The sequence below is a fragment of the Curcuma longa genome, chromosome 12 (assembly GCF_044706935.1).
Source record: "Curcuma longa cultivar G26 ecotype Majalengka, Jawa Barat chromosome 12, ITB_CL_G26_1.1, whole genome shotgun sequence".
NCBI classification, from domain to species: domain Eukaryota; kingdom Viridiplantae; phylum Streptophyta; class Magnoliopsida; order Zingiberales; family Zingiberaceae; genus Curcuma; species Curcuma longa.
In genome coordinates this window covers 9,189,033-9,210,838 of record NC_133872.1, presented here as the reverse complement: position 1 = coordinate 9,210,838, position 21,806 = coordinate 9,189,033, and the positions used below count along the sequence as shown (strand labels likewise).

Genomic DNA, 21,806 nt, shown 5'->3' with positions numbered 1-21,806 from the left:
ATTCGACTCTATTTGGTTCAATTACATATCCCTGATTGAGCTGGATCAAAATACCCATGAGCCAGAAAAGTTCATGAATTTATTTTTACAAATAGAGTATCGATTACGATTTTATAGGAATGCCACTTTCAAAATTTATTATTAAAGATTGGTAAAATTGTTTTATAAAATCAGATCGATAGTCTCGTATCATAAAAATTAAAAATTTAAATTAAAAAAATAGATCAAATTAAATTAATCGATCCAAATAGAAAGTACAATTTGATTAATTCAAAATTTTTATTTTTTTAAAAAAATATATAATTAATTTTTAATTCAATTTTAAAATATCAAATTAATTAATTAAATTGAATCGAAAGTAGTCGACTGTTATAATTTTGTCTCCAATCGAAAAGTCATCCATAAGTGGATTAATTATTCTAAATCATGAATATTTAACACACTTACGTAAAAATGTGGAATCCGTCACTTTAGCAGTCTCATACGATCGGTCTCACAATCATATATGAAGAGGTAATTCGAGAAATTGTAATTGACTATGACGGAGGACAATATTGCTCGACTTCGTCAAAATTCGAGCCTTTGTCCTCTTCTGCAAATTTGCTCTATCATAACCAACTCAACAATATCCCAAGAGTGTGAATATTTAACACTCAATTGATAATCTCGATTATTCATCATGAAAAAATTGAATATTTTAATTTTTGATTTAATTAATTAATTTATTATCAATTGTTTGATTTTTCCTATTAGTTAAAAAAAATCAATTTATTTTTGTTTGATTTTAATTTTATAGATTATATTTATCGTCTTTGTCTTTGTAATATAGTTAAGTTGATTATGATAAAATAGAATTATTGAAGTTAATAAGGGTTGAATTTTAATGAAATTAAGATAATATCCTCTTTTGTCATGATTATTATTATTTGTTTATATATATAGATGGTCGTGAGGTGAGATTGATTATGCGAAATCGTCGGATTCCATTTTTGATGAGTATGTCGTCGTCTCTTCGTGAGTTGAGTCGTGGCTGATCCAATGATTGAACGGGACGCGGGCGTCAATAATTCACATTGACAATTACTTGATAAGTCCGTATAATAATTTCTCTGCGCCCGCCTCAATTAAATTAAAAAAATGGTTGATTAGTAAATGCGAGACATGTGACTAATTGGTGCGTAAGGCGTGGCCAGGCTGGACCGACGGTACGAGTTTAATATTAATATTGCGACGCTGGAAATATAATAGAAAATAACAATTATTAATCCACTTGGATTTTTTTTTAAAAATAATAATAATAAATTCGATTATTATATCTCTCAGCCATCATGCCTCTGTCTCTTCTATTATTATCATTATTATTATTTTATAACTTAAATATTTAAATTTCATTCGATTAATTTATTTTTTAAAATATTTTTCATAGGTTGGGTGAAAGCTGTGGTGGCTAATTATGATTGGGTGAAAGTGGAGGTAGGTGAAGAAGGAGTAGCTGGATCACGTGATCTGATGGAGATAAGTACGTGGCGCTCTCAGCCTCTCACTGCACGTGGATCACACGCTAGGAGATGGCGTCCGGAATTCAGTCCGGATAAGTCCAATGGCCTATCAAATTCATTAATAAATAAATAAATAAATATTATTTATCGATTATATGATAATAAAAAATGCTTATAAATTTGCAAATAATTAAGTACTAATTAGGGTAGTCGGTGAGAGTCTTAAAAGTCATTATATACTATATTGAGACAAAAATGTCTTTTTCACAAATATGAGTTTTTTGATTTATTATTATTATTATTTTTATGAATCAAAATAATATTTTAGTAAAAAATGAAATATGTCATCTCAACAGTCCCACACGATCAGCTCCATGACTATGAGGGAGGGTATTATTTCGATTTTATCGAGATTCGATTCTTGTCCATTTCAACAAATTTGTCCTGTACTAACCAACTAAGCTATATCATGAGGGCATGAATCAGAACAACATGAGCACGTAGCTAAGGCTAGATTAGTAAACTTCTTGAGTTTGAGCTAAGGGTAATAATTAAGATTCGATCTAATTTGCCCCAAAATAAGTATGAGGATGATTTTCGAATATATACTTGAAGCTCATTTATTGGTTTTAAGTGTTTCTAGGATATTATATTCAAATTTATAATAATCATGCTCCATTTGAGTGAACTTCTCTAACCCATCATCTTTGACTTTGATGAGGTATGCATCATAGAAATCAAAGTGGTGTATGCATTTATAACATTGATCCTACATTGGTTAGCCGAGTCAAAAATTATAATCTACTCAACCCTAGACTGATTAAGTTTTTCTCTTTTTCAACAATATTGATTGACCGTTGTCATCTACCTTCCTCTCTCTCGATCTTGCTCCTTGGATTCCTAATGTGTGTGTTTTTCATGATCAAAAGATCTTTGTAGTGCTCCTACATATTAGTGCTCAACCTACTTCATATGATTAACTTTACACTACAAAGTCTAGAAATCCTATCTTTTCCTCATCTTATCGTCTTCTCCGATGAGAAAATCTTCCTCATTCGCAAGCACCTCTTGGTCATATTTGTAATAGAAAAGCAACCTTAGCTTTGTAATAGATTTTCTTATCGAAGAAGAAGAAAAGACGAGGAAAAGATAGGATTTCTAGACCTTGTAGTGTAAAGTTAATCATATGAAAAGGTTGAGCACTAATACGTAGGAGCACTACAAAGATCTTTTGATCTGGGTTGATTGTACTAAGTTTAAATGAATTTCTTTCTTTTATCCATAGGTCAAACCAGATCTAATCATAGGTTGATTGATTTCAAACATCCTCGAATAATTTTTTTTTCTCCTTCAGATGACTTGGAAGTTCACTAACTCCTAATAGAATACTTTTTTCTCTTCGATCATTCATTCTTTCGACCAAACTATTTTCATAAAATTCATTCATAGAACCTAATTCTCTCTCTTTTGGCTGACCAAGACAGAGTCAAATCAACCTAAGGCAATCAACTTAAAAGGTCAAAATAGGATTTAAGTGTTAGCTATAATGTTTGGGCCAAGATTTAAATTAAGACATATAGTGTATCGATTGTGCAAGTACATACTGCTTCACATTGATAATGGAGATGAAATAAAAGAAATTCAAGAAGGTTAACGATTAGATATTGCCAAGTGAAAGTCTAAGCAGGTTAATCAGATACTTGACAAATGAAATTCCAAATATATTGATCAGATGATTAGTTGGATAATTGAAAAGTCTTAACAAGTTAAGAAGTTAACAGACGAAGAAATATCGAAGAAGCCAAGTGCATCCAAATGAAAGTTCAAGTAGAACTAGAAGAATGCTGCATATGATACGTTCAATACACCCCCGATGATCCTCGAAAATCTAGATGAAAGACTGTTGTTAGTGTGCCCCGTGTCAGAATTGAACCCTAATTGTTTGAGAATGCACCATGCCTCTTACCACCACACCTAACCTTATGGGACTAATTCCCAAAAAAAAAAAAAAAGATAAATTCCAATCAGTCTCATGGACTCAATCTCTGGAGATGGCTGACCCGGTTCCACGGCAATTTCCCACCGACCACCAGGGTAAATCGAAAAGCGCATACGGCAGTCAATCCAGATGTCCAGCATCCTTTGATTGCGTATATAGGACTAATTCCCAACGGTACATACTAGACAACAAAGAGGTCAAAATGAACACTTACATTGAAAAAGATCTTTAGGGTTGGTCTGAACTAGAATCTAACAGTTCTGTACTAAAGTTCAAATCTCAGATATCAACATCATGCCAAAAAAAATATATATCGTAATTGATTTGACTAGTTCATCTTTGAATAATTGTAGTAGTAAATAGAACCTGAACAAACAAAACCTCAGTGGGAGACCAAATTCTCCCCTACATTAGGGTAATTAATCAAGGAGCTTTTCGTTCTTGATGGATGATGCTTGATTCCAACTCCCTAACAAGAAGATTTCTTCATGCATGATAACACAAAAACACATCCATATTCAACTAAATTTGAAAGTTTATGTTCCAAGTAATAGAGAACAAATTATAAACGTTGTCTCCACTTAATTGAAATAGGTATCATTCATCCAAAGCAGAAAATTTTAACAGTTATGATGTATATGAACATGATGATTGGGATTTACTGAAGCAGGTGGTATATGATAATGAGCACAATAGGCAAGCAATGTCTTGCTCTAACATAGATCAACAACAAATGGCATTTTCTTCACCATGATTTTATGTCCAACCTGTCAAGCCCAATTTGTCAGCGAGGTTGTACATGACAAGTTCATTCCACACTGGACCAAAAAGCGGTTCCCCTCCGATTACGAACGTAAGAGACCATGTAGCCAGGACCAAAGCGAAGACTGAAAACCCAATTGCAGATCGCGTTACATCTGGATTAAGGACCATTATTAAAATGAGTAGAGAAAATGTTTAGAACATATATTTGGATGTATATCAGTGTAATATAAACATCAGATAACATATTTGACAAGCATTCCATTATGCAGAAAACATTTCACCCATTTCTATCATGAGAGCATTCCATATTAACCACTAGTGGCCATGCAAAGGCCAATAAGCTGAGGTAAACAGGAAAGATCAACTGTTTCATGATATAGTCCGCTAGTGGATTCCATATTCAAGAGGTGTGAAGGTTTTAACCTTGAAATTTTGATAAACGGTAGGGTCCTAAGGATGTCTGTATCTCCACAATAACATGATATTGTCCACTTTGGGCCTAAGCCCTCATGGCTTTGCTCTTGGGCTTTCCCCAAAAGGCATCATGCCAATGGAGATACTTTTCATCCTTTTAAATCCATGATCTTTCCCATGTGTTTTAGATGTGAGACTATGTTTGCACCCTTGCAACCCAACAATCCCCCCCTCAAACAAAGGACCACTGGAAGCTCCCCTACCATTTCTCATGGTCTGGCTGTCATTTCTCATGGTCCGGCTGCCATGTCCTCATGGTCCGGCTGTCATGTCCCTCATGGTCCGAGTCTCCCCTACTTCCTTTGTTTTTTTTTCCGAGGGTTCCCACATGGTTAGATCTAGATCATGGCTCATCCGGCGGTTAGTCCGGTGAAGAGCGGCCTTGCTCTGATACCAATTGTAGGGATCCAAGTATGTCTGTATCTCCACAATGACATGATATTGTCCACTTTGGGCCTAAGCCCTCATGACTTTGTTTTTGGGCTCTCCCCAAAAGGTCTCATGCCAATGGAGATACGTTTCATCCTTTTAAACACATGATCTTTCCCATGTGTTTTAGATGTGGGACTATGTTTGCACCCTTGCAACCCAACATAAACTACATCTAAAAATTTGGACACTTTCAATGGCAATTACATCTAAGAATATGCCTTGACAACCAGCATTAAATGTCTTCGAAAATGTAAAGGTTAGGATTGAGAAGCTTTAGGGTAGTTGCAACCAGGTCAGTGATGCTTAAGCTAAGAATTAAATCCCCCTTCCATCCTCTAATTTATTTCTCCCGCTTTCCAAGAGTCATCAAACACCAACCTGTACCCTAACCTCTAATGACTCTCCCTCCTTAGTCGGTGATTTCCCATCCCTGATGGTTTCCCCTACCCAAACAAATTCTGATCCTCCCTTGTCAGCTCACAATCGTCCAGTGTCTCCCTCTTCTGCCACCCCAATCTCTCAATCCTCTCACAATTCCCTAGTAAGGCAGCTCACCCCAATCTCACCTCTGCAATGAGCCCACACATCCAGCATTTTCATCCTCAAATATCCCTCCTCCAACATTAACCTTCAACTTCTCCCACTGTTTATTTCTTCTTACCTATGAGTCATCTCTCTTTCCCACTTGAGTAGTGGGTGTGTCGGCAAGGACAACTGTTATCCATAAGCCAATGTAGCATGCTAGCGAAAGTCGAGGTTCTCATCATGCATCATTTTAGTAAATTTGTGAATCATGAGTCATATTGAATACACCCATCTTAAATGGATTAGAATATACCTATCTTAATTGGATTAGTTTTTAGATTCAAGAATACAGAAATCAGTCTGATATGTTAGCAACTTGAGAATGGCAACAATAAAGATGAAGCATTTTCAGGTATTGCACAGTGAATTATAGCTAGCATTTAAGTAAAGAGTAAAGAAATCAAATTGGTCATTTTATATGATTTGAAATTAGATAGTATGAACAATCCACGTTCTTTAGCAACAAGGCAGTTCGTGTCAAAGGACCATAATTTGAGATGATTTGCACAGTCATAATAGCCTAGTTTTTATAGTGCTAGCATCATATTATTACAATCCTGAAATACAGTAGCATAAATAAGTTCAAGGAAATCATTAGTTATCTTTGAATATGACAATTCTGGAAAGTAAATTGGTTGAACATGAACCAAAATAATATTTCTAGCATGAACTAGTTACATTTGAATTGTCTTCAAAGTAGCACTGACAAATAGTGTGCCATAGCATATCAAATCAAGATGAGTGAGTCAGTATTGTTGTTGTGCTATAATATAAAGCCCAAAAAAAATGTATGCTGAAAACATAAATGGCACTTCCAACACATAAAGAGTTCTAATTTGATTACCATATTAAACAAAATTAGGATAACTAACCAAAATGAAATATTAGAATGAGCATGTTCTCAAGACTGTATCCAATTCAATTGGAATAGAGTTAGACGGTGTGCAAGAAAGATTGTCATATATGTGAGTTTGTGCAATTTTCCCACTTTTATTTCACGGTCAAGCACCAAGTGAATACCTGAAAGTTTACATCTCCATTATGTACTACACTGAAATAATAACATTAATTCATTAACATGTCTTTAATATATCCTGAAGGATACATCAATAGTTTTTGAAACTAGAGTTTGGTATAATAATGTGTGTCATCAGGATTCTAATTGTAATCAATAAGATACTTTAGATGGTTTCGAAGTCTGTATTTTTAAAGATCTCAAGCCATTGCATATGTACATGTATTTCACATCATACATGCATATGCACACATAGTTGTTAAAGTGCAATTAACTTATCCATATCAAGCTAGTTTGTTAGTTTATAATGTCAATATTTGCAGAAAAAGTAGACAAAAAGATGACTGTTTAATTTAGTTCCAGTATAAGGAATAGATAATCAAATTAATATTTACCATATAATAATTTTTAAATTGTCTCGGGCAACAAAAATAAACTTAAGTTTTATAGGTCTATATTTTTTATGTCTTGGGCTCCACAAGACAGTCAAGGGAATGCTAAGTTGGAACTTTCCAAGAACTAATAAGAATCAAAAGGCTTGCAGGGTTGCCACATCCTAAAACCCACAAGTAGGCAAATGTTGTCTTGAGGCAAAGTTGTAATGAGGACAAAAGATTTCTTAGTACGAAGAACCCACAAGTACCTAACATGGTTTATCAATTATTATTTCATTATCCTTTAATTCAATTAAAGAAGTTTTAAAACAATAAAAAGAATTTTTAATGGCTTTGTGATGTTACTGTATTGTTGTGAGTTAATCCCATTGTTGAAATCTGCACAAGTTTGCTTTAAAATCTAAGCTATTATTTTTCCTTTTTCATTTTATCACACCAGCTTTTCTTTAATTTATATGCCACAAGCCACCACTTAAACATTTTTCTAAAATATTCTCAGCGTTTTTAAAAATATTCTCATATTTATATGGACAAATAAACCCAAAATCATTTGATCTTCCACATGTTGCACCTAAGCCAGTGAGTGGCACTTCTGGACCGTATTGCCGCAAACAATGGCTCACTGGCAAACAACAAAAAGGAAATGGGATAATAGAGGAGCTATGGGGAAAAATTAACAGCAGTGAATATCAACAAGAGTGGTGGTTCTAGTAGCACTCTAACAAGGTGGTGCCAGCTGTCAATAGGAACTTGATGGGACAATATACAGGTGGAAACAAATTGTTCTCTAGGCAATGACCAAAGGTTGGTGAAGAGGACCAGCAACAGGTCCAACAAAGATATATTCTGATAAAGACGCCATGGTAGGATGTAGAGCGAGTGGAAACACTGGATGCACCGACACCTTGTTCCACAAGGATGCTAGATGAGAGAAGCAATAAGATGAGGCCAGAGATGTAATGTGATCTGGTGCCAATTGCAGGCAACAGATGTTGACACAATAAAGGGTATGTTAGGTGGGCACCTATAGCTACTGTTGTTTGGGATTATTGCAGTCTTAGTTTTTGTTTCAAAAACAAGGGTCGTAGGAGATTGGACAGAAGGGGGAACTATGGAAATCAATGGATTGTTCAATGGTGGAAGTGAAGATGGAAATGAGAATCAATGTTGAGCTCGGATAGTATATACAACACAAGATGAACTGGGTGCGTATTCATTGATATTACGAAGGTGAGATAAACTATGGCAAGAAAAAGAAAGACAATTTTTTCTTAATTTTGGCCATATAGTGTCCCTGCACCACATTGAATTTGAGACTATTCCCTATTCAAGGTGGGAACAACAAGACTAACCCTCTCCTAACAATACCATTATAAGGATTCAAACCCCCGATCTTTGGTTGGAAGTTTGTCTTCCTGATCTAGTTTGTTTATCACTAGACCAAGCAATTGTTGGTGAAACAAAGAGAACTGTTCCAAAAACTTGCCTCAAACAATGATAATAAGTACCTTATAAGAGTAACCAAATTTATTTATTTTTTTAAAACAAGACAAATTAGGACTTCAAAGAGTAAAATAAAATAACAACTAAAAACCATCAACATCAACAACTGATTATGGTCTAAAAACCTTTGGATTGGTTTTCTTTTGTATTAAGTTCCACCAAGACTGTATTCCAACTAAAGATTTAGCTTGAACCTAGCTTCCTCAGGTCCTGTGTGCCTTCCCACTAAATCCTATTGATCTAGGTCATACAATATTATGTCTTACATCGTGATTTCAGCTATATTGGAATAAGGTTATTGCTACAATGGTCAAGCTTTTAATTTGCTCCAATAACAGATATAGAGGTTGTCAAGAAAATCAAATTTACAGCTAACTTCGGAGTGACAACCAACAACAATAATTATAGTTATTGTTAGACAGATATATGTTATCTTGTATAAGGTCAAAATGAACAAGAAACACATGGATCATGTTGATGAGTCAATTCATCAACCTAGGAAAGGTATCAGAAATAACTTCCAGGCAAATCCAAGCATTACACCAGCATCAAAAGAGGAAGAACAAAATTGGAAGACCTTTAATTGGCAGGTGAACATTGAGCAACTAAATTCAATGATTGTTGGTAGAACTATATTCATGTTGGGGAAAAAAATCTGATCCTCATATAGAATATTATCTAAAATTTGCACTCTGATACTGCTGCCCACTTGCTATGGTGGAAAACTACCTGCTATGAGCACCCTATAATGTAAACATATTATTAGATTCAAATCGAAACTTGGTAATCAAATTCCTGATTTATTTTGGAGCTTTAGCATGTTCGATGGAAGTTTTGTGTTATAGTACCAATGCAATGATATTCATATTTAAAAGTAATATTACTGAAAATATGGATAATTATTTAAGTTAGATTTTCTAATTGAAAACACCAATATCAGTTTTAAGCCAGATGAAAAAAAAAAAGAGGGTTGCATTAGGCTGAATCAATGAACATAGCACAGAGTCAAAAAAATTAAGAACCATGACAATGCATTCAGCCAAAAACACTAAAATGTGGCAATACAAATTAGGGAACAAATGATTAACACTATCCACCGCCACCCCACCAGCACTCATTACTCAACAGTTGCTTAGAAGGAAATAGAAAGGATGTTATAATCTGGGGGTCCCAACACAAAGAAAATGGTTATGCAGGTTGGTGGAACAGAAAATTCCTAGTCCATCTTGGTAGGAAACAAAAGAAAGTAGAATCTCTATTGTACAATTTTTAGCCCTGAACTTCTCTAGCATGGCTTTATAGATGGTGAAAGATGGGATAAAATAGATCCCAATTAAACTCAATACCACTAGCTTGAGCCACTTAAGGTAGGACCTCAGTTGTACAATTTTTAGCCCTCTACTTCTCTAGCTTGGCTTTAAAGATGGTGGAAGATGAGATAGAATACATCCCAATTAAACTCAATACCACTAGATTGAGCCACTTAAGGAATGCAAATGCATGTACTAGGCTGAGGAACCATTGGGTTACTAGTTGGGAAAAGAACTTGGAGTCAATAACCATGACTTGAAGGAGCACCTTGGTTAAGTTAGATAACACATGGCCAAAGTAGCAGCGCAAAGATAGGATGGTCGAGGTGAAGGCAATTTGCTCTAATTGCCTAGGAAATCCTTACAAAGACATAATTCAAATGGACCAAAGGTTATAAGATAAAATGGTAAAAAAGCATAATTTAGCAAGGTTGAGGTGAACCCAACTAGGAGTTAACCTGCTAGAGAGCATACTAGAATAAGTGGTACTCAAGAAAAGTAAAAAAGGTAAAGGACACATTTTAGCTAAATGGAACTTACATTATAAAGCAAGGTGAACATAGTGACAAAGTTAATAAACCTAATAAAACCCAGTCAAGTTAGCAAGAAAAGCATCGTCAAATGTGGGAGATGGCTTGAGTTAGAGAAAAGGTTGGCAAAAAATCTTCCATAGGAGCAAGTAAAAGTATCAAACAACAACAACCGAGCTTTATCCCATAGATGGGGTTGGCTAGTAAAAGTATAAAAATACAAAAAATTAAATTCACAACTTTACTATAGAGGGAAAGAATATGGAGAGAAGAGGAGAGAGAACATGGGGCCAGATGTCCTAAATGCAACAATGATGGGAAAGATCAAAGAGAATATTTCATATCAAATTCTTTGAAATCATTTCCTAACTTGATAAAAGGCTGAATAGTTGATGCAGGTAAAATTAGCAACTATCTTTAAAGACCGATGAGATGTTGGCGCATGTCCACAATTATTATTTAACCATGTGATCAGGAACAAATATGTGGGAATAGTAAACAATGAAAAGGGTGTGACATGTCTGCTCAAGCTGATCAACAATCAAAGTCCAAGTAGCATTGGCCATGTGGAACCTTGCCATGGGATGAGCATTTATTTAGAGAACTATAAAAGAGGTCCAAGTGCAACATTGTAAAGGCTCATGGAAAATCTACCACATTAACCCGTGAGGTTGAGGCTCTGGGTGATTCTTAGGAAGAACTTACTGCCATTTCCCACCTTAACTCACATTAGGATAGTTGTTATTATTCTCCACTGCATGTTAGTAAGCTCAACTCTTTCCCACTAGTAATAACCAAGCTTTAATCATTCTTGCTTCATTCCTTACAACTCAAAGCAAACCTCAAGAGGATGACTGAACAACTTCAACCCTCATGCATCTTGACCAAGCTTGATCACCTCTATTGACTACACTTCATTTAATTGAACTCCCTACACTTAGGCCTAATATACGAGCTTCCTTTCCCAGTGAAGTAAAGGTGCAAGGTAGCTCAAGTAGCTACCTCATTTCTCTATTTGTTAGAGATTTGCTCGTGGCAAGTTCCATGTGACTACCCAAAGTAGCTAGCTCAAGTAAGTTCATGACATGTTGTAATTGTAGAAATTTCCATCTGAGTTGGAGATGATTCGAAGACTAACTCCTAACTTGAATAAAATTCTGAAAGTAGATACTTTCATATACAACATTATCATGCGATTTTCCAGGGGAGTTACTGGACCTTTTCAATGATGCACAAAAAGGTATTCATTTACAACCGACTTTCCTCCAAATATTTGGCGTGGCCCATAGGTTTTGACTCTTGAATAAGAAGAGAATATAATTCCAGAAGAACAACTAAATAGATGATGAAAAACTAGCCGGTATAAGCCATTATCGAAAAAAATGAAATGAGAGTTTATAGCTTTACTGAAGCTATTTATCTAAAGTAGATCTTTCAAATAATTTCATCATAAGACTCCCTTCAGACCCCATGAATTTCATATCAACATACAGAAATCATACGGAAATAAATTGCAATCATTTCTTGGCCGGATTACTACTAACAAAAATTTTAGAACAGAAAGATCGCAACGTTAATCAAAAGGGGGTATAGCCGAGACAAAGCGGAAAGCTTACAAGGGCGAATCCGAGGCGAAGAATGGGAGTTCCTGAGGACAGGCCAGAAGTAACAGCAGTTGACGGCCCATAGAAAGGGGAGGAGGGCGAAGCCCCAATAGAAGTAGCCTCGGGCGTAGCGTAGAGACTCTTCTTCCGACAGTCCATGCGGCCCGTCCACCGTCGGCCACGTGCGCCGACTGGGGTTTCCTCCGCCCACGGCGGTGCTCGTTCCGGCGGTAGATCGGTGGCCGATCAGTCCCCGCTCCTCGTCGATCGGCTCCATCTCACCCTCCTCGATCGGAGAACTTCTCCTCTCAAGTCGTCTTCATTGTTGGATCAAGTGGGCGAAAAAAAAACCGGACCGGTCGCAACTGGCTTGGACACATAAAAAAAAATGATAATCCCAGTAGTCAACATCTCTGGTTGGCCGGTCCAAGTCATTACTGGTCCGGTCCAATTGATTATATTATTATTATATGCTTTATCGTGTAAATTTCTAAATTTATATTATTCTACCTTCCTTTTTTAATAGATGCATTTTTTTTCTTTCCACTTCTAGAACTTAAGCATCGGAGGGACTTTATCGGATCACTCCAGCACCTCTGACTTGTGTTAATTTTGGTTAGTGTCCTATCGCGAAGGTGATAGGCGATTGTGAATGGTCAACAGAAAGAGACTTAGAGTTCAGATGTACCATAATTAGTATCGTTTATCGGAACATCGGAGACTAAGATGTTGAGGATGGTTTACACTCATTGCAATCCTCTAGTATGGGGGGAGTCGCCTCAAGGGACCCCCTAGTGGCAGGAAGATTATGACCATGATCATAGGCAACCTTTTACCCGTAACTAACTTACTTAGATAATCATGGTGACTATAAAAGAAGTCCTTTAGCAAGAGGAGCAAGGATTCCCCTTAGAGTCTTAAGAGGGTAGGGAGGATAAACGAAGAAAAGCTTCCTAATAAGACATTGTCACATTGACCCACCCCATTTTCCATGGAGATTTTGGTAGAAGGGTTATCCCTCATTTTCGTTCTCCTTAAGTCTGAGGACTATGACAGATCAACTGATCCCAAGGAGCATTTGTGTCATTTTGAGAATGCAATCTTACTTCATGAATATTTCAACACGATCAAATGTCAAGTCTTTCTGACAACTTTGGTTGGTCCAGCCCAACAATGGTTTAACACTCTCAAGCCTCACACTATTCAGTCATTTGAGGAATTATGTTTGACTTTCTTGAATCACTTTGCAAGTTGCAAGAAGTATCAACAAAACACTGTTCAATTTAGTTAATCTAAAATAATAGCAGTCGAAGATATTACTAGAGTATATACAGCGATTTACCAAAATCACCCTTGAGATTCCTTTTGCTACCCCCAAAATATTAATTAATGCCCTCTCATAGGGGTTGAAAGAAAGGAATTTCTTTCGATCACTGGTGAAGAAACCTCCAACTGGGTATGACGAGCTTTTGGGATGGGTCGAGAAGTATATCAATATTGAGGAGAAGCAGTGTATCTGCTAAGAACGAAAACCCACTGAGAAGGGGGTCCATCGACAAAGAGAAAGAGGGGTTATCCCAATGGTCTTGGATCCCAAGTGAGAATCGTATATGATCGTGTGATAACCCCTAGGGTTAGGGGTTATCTCCGCGGATCATCTACTAGGGTAGAAGTCTTAGAGCAAGAAAATCAAACATTGAAGAATCGACTCTGCACATTAGAATAAGAATTTCAAGAGTCTTAGCAAGCCCAAATGAAATATAAGCAAATTGGACCGGAAATGCAGGAATTCATGGCTCGGATGAGTCAAACGTCGCATGACTTTGACTCTTAGGAGATTCAGGATCCTAATGAGTAGCTGTCTGAGAGATATGTTGACATTTTAACTTTTCTTTTTTTGTTTATCACTCATGAACATGCAAATTAGATTTATTAATTTTTATAATAAATATATTTCTAATTGTATTATATTTTTTCAGGACATTGTAGATAATCTTTTTTTAATTATAGTGTATAATAACTTTAAATTCAATTGGTTAATCATAATTATAATGTAGTTTTTTTTATTTTATTAATATATTATATTTTTTACAGGACTAAATAATATTAATTAGATATTTGAGATATTTTTTTGTTTTGGAATGGATTCATATTTTGTAATTTTTTTAGTTCAATTTGAGATTTTCATCTTTGTTGAATATGTATTATATTGGATTTGATATGTTAAGATGTATCGTTTTAAATGTCATTTTGTTTGTGTAGATGTGGATTTGTGAATGAGTTTGGATGTGTGAATTTGAATTGTATCGTTTGTGTTTATGTTCTTGTTGTGAGGTGTGGATATATGAGATATGAATTGTGATTGTGTTTGGGTTGTGAGTTGTGAATATCTGAATTATGGATTGTGATTGTATTGTGAAAATCATCATTTGTGATAGCATATTATTGTATATGTAAATAGGAAAAATACGAAAATGAAGCACCATTGTATATGTAAACAGGAAAAATACGAAAATGAAGAGGTGCTGCCAAAATTTTAAAGGAATTTAGTGATAAAATTTTAATTCCGTCTATACTATTAAAGACCGAATTAAAAGTCAATTGCTAGATCTGAAATGGAACAATATATTTCATTTACTATCCTAACGACGGAATTTAAAATTCCGTTCTAAGTATTAACAACGGAAGATTAAATATCCGTCTCTAATTAGCGACGAAATATATATTCCGTCTCTAATTAGCGACGAAACATATATTCCATCGGTAAATGACATTAGCGATCGATTTTTTAATGACGAGGAAAATCGATCACTATTGATAAATAGCGATCGATTAGCGATGAAATATTCTATCGCTAATCCTGTATTTTCTTATAATGGTAGATTAGATCTGTTGAATTGGAAGGGGATCATATTCGCAGATATCAATTACGAACACAATTATTTGTATTCCATAGTAAATTCCTACCAATCAAATTCAAAAATAATTATTCTATCTCATTAACCAAACTTTAAACAAGAAATAGTCCTCCCCTCTTTCTTCTCTATCATATTCTTTACGACAACTATTCTCTTTTTGGACTAAATTAAATCAATTACAAAAGTTAAATATGATGTTCTTTTTCAACTAAAGGTGGAATCCACCAACAACTCCACATGATCGACCCCACGACCATTTATGAAGAAATAAATCGAAAAACTACAGTTGATCACTACGGAGAAGGACATTACCTCGATTTCACCGAGACAATCTCAATGATGAGATAAGATGAGATGGTAATAGTTGACTCCTAGTGGACTTTGACTTCAGTTACTTTTCTTTTTCTTTTTGGTCCAAATAGGGCAGCAGTCAAAGAGTATGTTGACATAAAGAACACAGAGGTAATCAAAGCTCAATCACCATCATAAAGCCCACCTAAATGGTCAGAAGATTCTCAAAGCTGTACAAGAACATCTATAGTGTAAGCAACAGTTGATGGAATACCTTGTTGACCTTTCTTACACCTTGTCTCATGTTTGAGACAAGGTCAAATATGCTCCCTTATTATTTGACTATAGTTTTGTCTCCAAACTAGTCAACTTTTGAGGGCAAAGGGGAGAGTGTAAAAGAAACCTGTTCAAATATCACAAGTAGACAACAATTATTCAAGAACGAGACTGCACCTTAAAGCAGGCATGACATTGCCAAAAATTTTGATCCCATTCCTTTTGTCTATTACAGATTTTTTTTTTTCTTTTTCAACAACACTGTTGTTACAAACTATGAACACAGATTTGCTCTATACAATGTGGTGGATTCTGATTGTATTGGACTGCTACATCTTTTTTTTTTATGGAATGCTACATCATTTCAAGAAGATCACAATGGAAGACCACCCATGATAAAGCTGCTCGAGTAGCAAGCAAGCAATTACAAGACTAGGGTGGTTTAACATTGCATAGAGCAGGTTTTGATCCCCTCGATCCCGCAAGCAAAAAGTTCTCATTGAGCTGGAGATCCTCAGAATTGACATTTACAAACCCATGCTCAATCTTCGAGGAGATCCGTAGGGGGTTGGAGGCTTGAACAGGTTTGAGTCGAGCCAAGGATCTGGGAGGTTGTTGCTCAGCCTAGTTGGATAGAGTGACAAATTGACCGGGCTGTAGGTGGCTGCTCCGGCTGAATAAGCTGGATGAGGAGGAGAATAAGCTGGATGGGGAGGAGAAGGCAAGCAACTTCTGTTAGATTGTTTGATTTGCCTTAATGGACTCGAACTGGGGGAGACAGGTAAAGACATGTTCATTCTCAGGCTTGGTAAATCCCTGCAAAATGAAATATAATGTCGATACCCCAGTCTAGGAACAACCATAGAATCTCTAACTGAGCATGAACTTGAAAAATACCTTGAATTCTTCGATGCAAAAGGCAATGCCGAGTGCAATGCAGATGAGTGTCTCACACTATAATCTCTATCGGGTAGAGGAGAAGTGCTTCTACTGGAAGTAAAATCAATAGTGCCCTGATGCGCATCAATCAAGCTACGTTAATAAAACAAACACCAAAAGACAGAATTATTCTAATATGTTTTTCTAACTTGTTGATGTTAATGGAGCAAATTCTACCGAAAATGGATAGATTCCACACTTATTCAAGAAGCAACTCAATTGAGGATAGTGTACAAAGCTTGAAATAAATATAATCAGACAACTTTAAGCATATTGAATAAGATCTCCAGGCTTACTGTTATTTGACTTGCATCGGTGATATAATGAGGCACATCCTTGACCAAATTAAATTTAGGAGCCTTCGTCGTTGCTTGCTCTCGAACAAATGGGTGATGCATCAATTTAGCTGCCGAAGGACGTGCAGATGGATCACGCTGCAAGCATAACTTTAGGAAATCCTTTCCTTCAGGAGAAAAATGGTCAGGTATTTCTGGTAAATCTTTACTATTTCCAATTTTAAATATCGCAGCAACCTATCAATTGGAATATAAATAATAGAGTTAGGAAGTGTTAAATAAAAAACCATCAGTCTTAAAAAATCATCTATTGGATATTGATATCAGAATAATGTGTGAAGCACAGATGTCATATACCCCTTCAAACTGGCTCCATGGAGGTTTGGAAGTTGCCATCTCAATAATTGTACAACCCAGGCTCCATATATCAACTGAGAGATCATAACCACTGGTATTCATGATAACCTGCTTGTGTTAATTTTATTTGAATTTGTCATGATGATTAATATAACTTACAAAAGGTAAGAAATAAACCACATACAAAGTTACTGCTAAAAGAATAATGTATAAATTTACAACATACAAACTTATCGCTTAAAAAGACTAATGTATAAATTTACCTCAGGTGCCATCCAGTAAGGACTTCCTTTGAAAGATTTTATTGAAGCATATGCAGCCATCTGCTTCCAGTAAAAATTGTTAAAATAGAGTTTTCAGCAAAAAAACAAACATCAATCAGCAGTTGATGAGAAATCTCAATACAAGCATAGTAAATAGAATCATATTTGAATGCCTAGCCAGGTCTAATTTTTCATGTAGTCACTATGTTACAAGCATGCTTATTTTTTTTTAAAAACAATTTTATCCTAGAACGAATATCACTAACCACTGGATTAATTTCCAATTCTAGAATCTCTGAGTTTGATTTCATAAAGCCTCCACTTGCTTGAACTTTCAAAACAAATTTATCCTAGAATGAATATCAATAAACACTGGATTAATTTCCAATTCTAGAATCAGTGAGTTTGACTTTATAAAGCCTCTACTTGCTTGAACTTTCTTGATCAATGTCCTCGCAAATGAATTTCAATTACTATGACATTGTTTGCGCAACTATTCCTGAATTTTCATACATAAACTTGGGTAGCTTGTCTATCAATTCCACTAACAGTGACAAATACAAAAGTTATCAAGGATATTTACAGAAGATCAGTATGTTGGACTACTTTCTCTGCATTGCAACACATAATGAAGATACATAGAACATCTATATCAGTATGTTTTATCTTTCTTTTATTCTTTTATGACAAGATACCACACACTACATTTGTTTTCCCTCAGTGGATACCTTTTTTTCTGATATCTACATACCTATCCTTTTAGCAACCCAACTTTATCTTTAAAGGCATAGATAAAAGAAACAAAGAGATAGATATGATAGAGCAAGATTAGGCTCTGAAGTTGACTGCTCAAATATATTCATAAGATGAATTCTACTAAATGCTATCAACTTTACCAAGTTTTAGGATTGATTCTCTTGTCTTTCCACACTTGAGTACATAAATGGAATTGTGCTGCAAAGGCTCATAGCTGTGTTTCTAGGAACATAAATCAACATGCCCATCAATTTGTTTCCTTCCCATAGAAAAACAGGCATGCTTCTCATTTAGTTATTTTCATTACCATTTTTCCCATCACCATCGTTCCATGACTCCATCCTTTCCCATCTTATATTATAATCCTATGTCAGAAAGTAGTTGCAATAAACAATTTCTTAGATATAGAATTGGTGATGTTCTATTACTCATCAGCATTGCATTTTTGTGTCAAAGTCTAACTACAATCTGATTTGTTTCACTTCCTAAGCACATTGACAGGAAAGGCAATTGAGATCTTCAAATGGAAGAAGCTGTAGAAGTTTTATTGTATCAGCACTTCTTTGAAAATTTGTCTTCCTCATATATCACAATCACATAGACGCTCTCTTAAACAAAATTACCATTACACTTGGTGGTTGCATTTGGTGCTACATTAACTATAGCATCATAAGATGTCCTAACTAGATTCAGCTATCGAATATGCCAATCCTATACAAGAGAGAGACAAAAAGGAAGCAGTATGCCTAGTCAATGACTTTTAACAGATTGATTCATTGACCTGATGCTTGCAAAGGAAATTTGTTCATCTGATGCAGTTAGTAATATACCAAATAACAGAGAGGTTTATGATTCACAACTTTTCTGAGCTCATAATCACGGTAGTCAGTGCACGCCAATTTTATGAAATATACAAGTAAGATAATAGCAAGAAAATTACATGTTTAGCCATGCCAAAATCAGCAAGTTTGATTTCACCATTAGGATCTACCAGTATGTTTGCCCCTTTAATATCTCTGCAAAAATTGACTCAATTTTCAAGGTATAGAGAGGGAAAAACAAACAAGATGGCTTATCAGCAATATGAATGATGAGAAACATAAGTGGCCAAGTACCTATGTACAGTACTTCTCCCATGCAAGTAGGCAAGTCCAGAAAGTATTTGAGCTGTGTAGTTGCGAATCAATGCTTCACTAAAAGCACCATATTCTTGAAGTATCTTGTGCATAGAACCCCCAGAGACATACTCAAGGAAGACAGATAGTGTGTCTTCAACCTGCAAAATAGATGTTAAAACAGATGCACATGACTTGTGTAATAACAACTATTCAGAGTAAAATTAGCCAAAACTGAGCAAGTTTCCAATATAAATAGTTCCAAGAAGAGTAAACATTCATGGCATTGTTGTGAAGAATAACAAAATTGATACAGGTCACAAATTACCTAGTGAAATAGTTTACTTACCAACTCACTGCCGTAGTATTGCACAATATTGGGATGTGAGAGCTGACTAAGCAAAGCTATTTCCTGATATTGTGAACAAAGAATTTTAATTATTTTTTGCATCTCATGGCTAGAAGATATGTGCAAAATGAAAACTGCATACATCAATCACTAAAACACAAAAGAAAATATCTTATGGGGCAAAATGAAAAGGCTAGATGATTGCCTGGTTTAGCTGTTTAAGAGATTCTTTGGAATTTGCATCATCAGAAATATCTTTGACCTCCTTGATAGCACACATCTGCCCACTTTCACTGGAGCAGGGGCACATGAATATAATGTTACATGATAGTGAAGATGTAAATAATGCATGATGATGGCTTAAGTACAAGAGAGAGTAAATCCATACTATTAATAGATCACAGGACTTAGTTTCTCTTAGTCAGTATAGAACCCTTTTGTGAGTTTGCAGATGCAGATATATAGTAAGACATTAAAAAGAAAGTACCTGTTGAATCCAAGATAGACATGACCAAAAGTACCCCTGCCAAGTAATTTTCCTTTCTTCCACTGTAACTTCGGAGAGCGTGAAGAGGAGGAGGATGGAGAATGAGAACTGCTGGGAGAACTTGGTGGAAGAGGTAGAGGATGAGGCGGGCTGGGTAAATTATCTTGCCAGCTGTTTGGGGACGTTGGAAATAAACCAAATGAACTGGGATGCACAGGTGAAGTAGGAAAGCGATGCCCTCTCAGACCAGGGGAAGGATTTGCAGTCCTTCTACTAAATATGGTCTCTGTGGAGGTTTGAGCATGAGGATAACCATTTTCCCTATCCGGATGCTCTGAAACTGGACTGCAGGAGAAAATTTGCCTGTCTTCAGCCGCGTGCTCATGTCTTTGCACATCATTTCTGCCTCCCGTTAAGTTGACATGGTCAGAGTACCTACAATGAGAAGGCAAACTAAATCTTAAGCAATCCAACTACACGTTACAAACAACGATGTTCCAATTAAGGCAGGGATTCCTGAAGAAAGTGAGTATGAACTTGATAGGAGCCATTTCATTAGACAGTTTGAATTATGGGAAAATATTTGACCAATAAGCTGTAGCACCATATGGTTAAGGGATAAGACTTTTCTCAATATCGCTGAGGCAAGAAATTTTACCGTTAGGAGCGCAAAAATCGTATCTTTAGAAGAAATATGCAAACCCCAAAATCAAAGAGAGATCCTCCAAGACAATCAATTTTTCCCACTACAACAAGCGAAAAATCCAACTCAAATAAACAGAAATACCTATAGGATGCAAGATCCGGCCTCTCATCCGACGACCCAGAGGAGCTGTTACTTGACGCCGACGCTGAAGACGATGCAAACCCCGCCGGCACGCCCTGCAAAGAGATCTCGGAAGGAAGCGGCAGAGGGTGACCAAACATGAATCCCGTCGCAGCTCCACCTACTACCCTGCCGCCGCCGCCGCCGCCGACAAGCGGATGACCCCCACTCTTCCTAGAGACCAGCTCGTCAAAGATACTATCTTTCTCCTTATTTCCGCGCCTCACCACCTCATCCTGGTCTTCAAGCGTCCCCAGCGGCGTCCGCGGCGTCTCCGGCTCCTTCGTTCGAGGGCTGGAGGTCGACTTCGACTTGGACTTAGACTTCCCTTTCCACCACGCCGGCATCTCCGCGACACGAGGGATCTCGATCTACTCGGCAGCCGAATTCCAACAGACCGCAGCCAGAAGAAGGATAAGGGAGATCGATTTGGGGAAGAAGAGGAAGGGGAAGGAAAGAAAGCAAGAAACCAGAGGAGCGAGCGAGTCACCCTCGTGAAGTAGCGTGGGAACGCGTTATTTGAGGTCGTGGGCCCCACCATATTCTCCAATCAGCGAGAAGGTATCGCGCACAGCGACTCGCACGTCGGGACTGCCGCCGGCGCGGGACCGCGAAAGGCATGACGTGGCACAGAGTGGAAGAGAACATACCTCTACTGGTAACCTATCGCCTAACTCACATTCTTACCAGCTGTTTATTGGTTAGATATTCCTCTGCCGGTCAAAAGGAAGCTAAAAGTAGAGTTCGGCGGCGAAGAACAGAATATTCCGCACGGTAAAAATTAAGTAAAAAACATGGGTACAAAATGTTTTATAGTATGCA

The 21,806-nt window shown here is 36.5% G+C and overlaps 2 protein-coding genes across 2 annotated transcripts; both read right to left on the bottom strand.

Annotated features, from left to right (window-relative positions):
• Positions 1-4,046: 4,046 nt before the first annotated feature.
• Positions 4,047-12,454, bottom strand: LOC141843592 (putative gamma-secretase subunit PEN-2). The gene is made up of 2 exons (XM_074731646.1): positions 12,124-12,454; positions 4,047-4,415 (listed from the first exon to the last, which is right to left on the bottom strand). Exons 1-2 carry the CDS (start codon positions 12,386-12,388, stop codon positions 4,255-4,257), a joined length of 426 nt encoding a protein of 141 aa, XP_074587747.1. The 5' UTR covers positions 12,389-12,454; the 3' UTR covers positions 4,047-4,254.
• Positions 12,455-15,774: 3,320 nt separating this feature from the next.
• Positions 15,775-21,381, bottom strand: LOC141843198 (mitogen-activated protein kinase kinase kinase 3-like). Its single transcript, XM_074731238.1, has 11 exons — positions 20,946-21,381; positions 20,159-20,593; positions 19,877-19,964; positions 19,672-19,734; positions 19,323-19,483; positions 19,148-19,223; positions 17,452-17,511; positions 17,189-17,296; positions 16,832-17,068; positions 16,494-16,609; positions 15,775-16,412 (listed from the first exon to the last, which is right to left on the bottom strand). Exons 1-11 carry the CDS (start codon positions 21,329-21,331, stop codon positions 16,124-16,126), a joined length of 2,019 nt encoding a protein of 672 aa, XP_074587339.1. The 5' UTR covers positions 21,332-21,381; the 3' UTR covers positions 15,775-16,123.
• Positions 21,382-21,806: the final 425 nt, after the last annotated feature.

Coding starts and splice junctions, on each gene's coding strand:
- LOC141843198 (XM_074731238.1), bottom strand. CDS start 21,331: ATGCCGGCGTGGTGGAAAGGGAAGTCTAAGTCCAAGTCGAAGTCGACC. Junction 20,594..20,945: donor CCGGATCTTGCATCCTATAG/GTATTTCTGTTT, acceptor TTCTCATTGTAG/GTACTCTGACCATGTCAACT. Junction 16,610..16,831: donor CCGATGCAAGTCAAATAACA/GTAAGCCTGGAG, acceptor GATGCGCATCAG/GGCACTATTGATTTTACTTC.
- LOC141843592 (XM_074731646.1), bottom strand. CDS start 12,388: ATGGAGCCGATCGACGAGGAGCGGGGACTGATCGGCCACCGATCTACC. Junction 4,416..12,123: donor TTCGCCTCGGATTCGCCCTT/GTAAGCTTTCCG, acceptor TCCTTAATCCAG/ATGTAACGCGATCTGCAATT.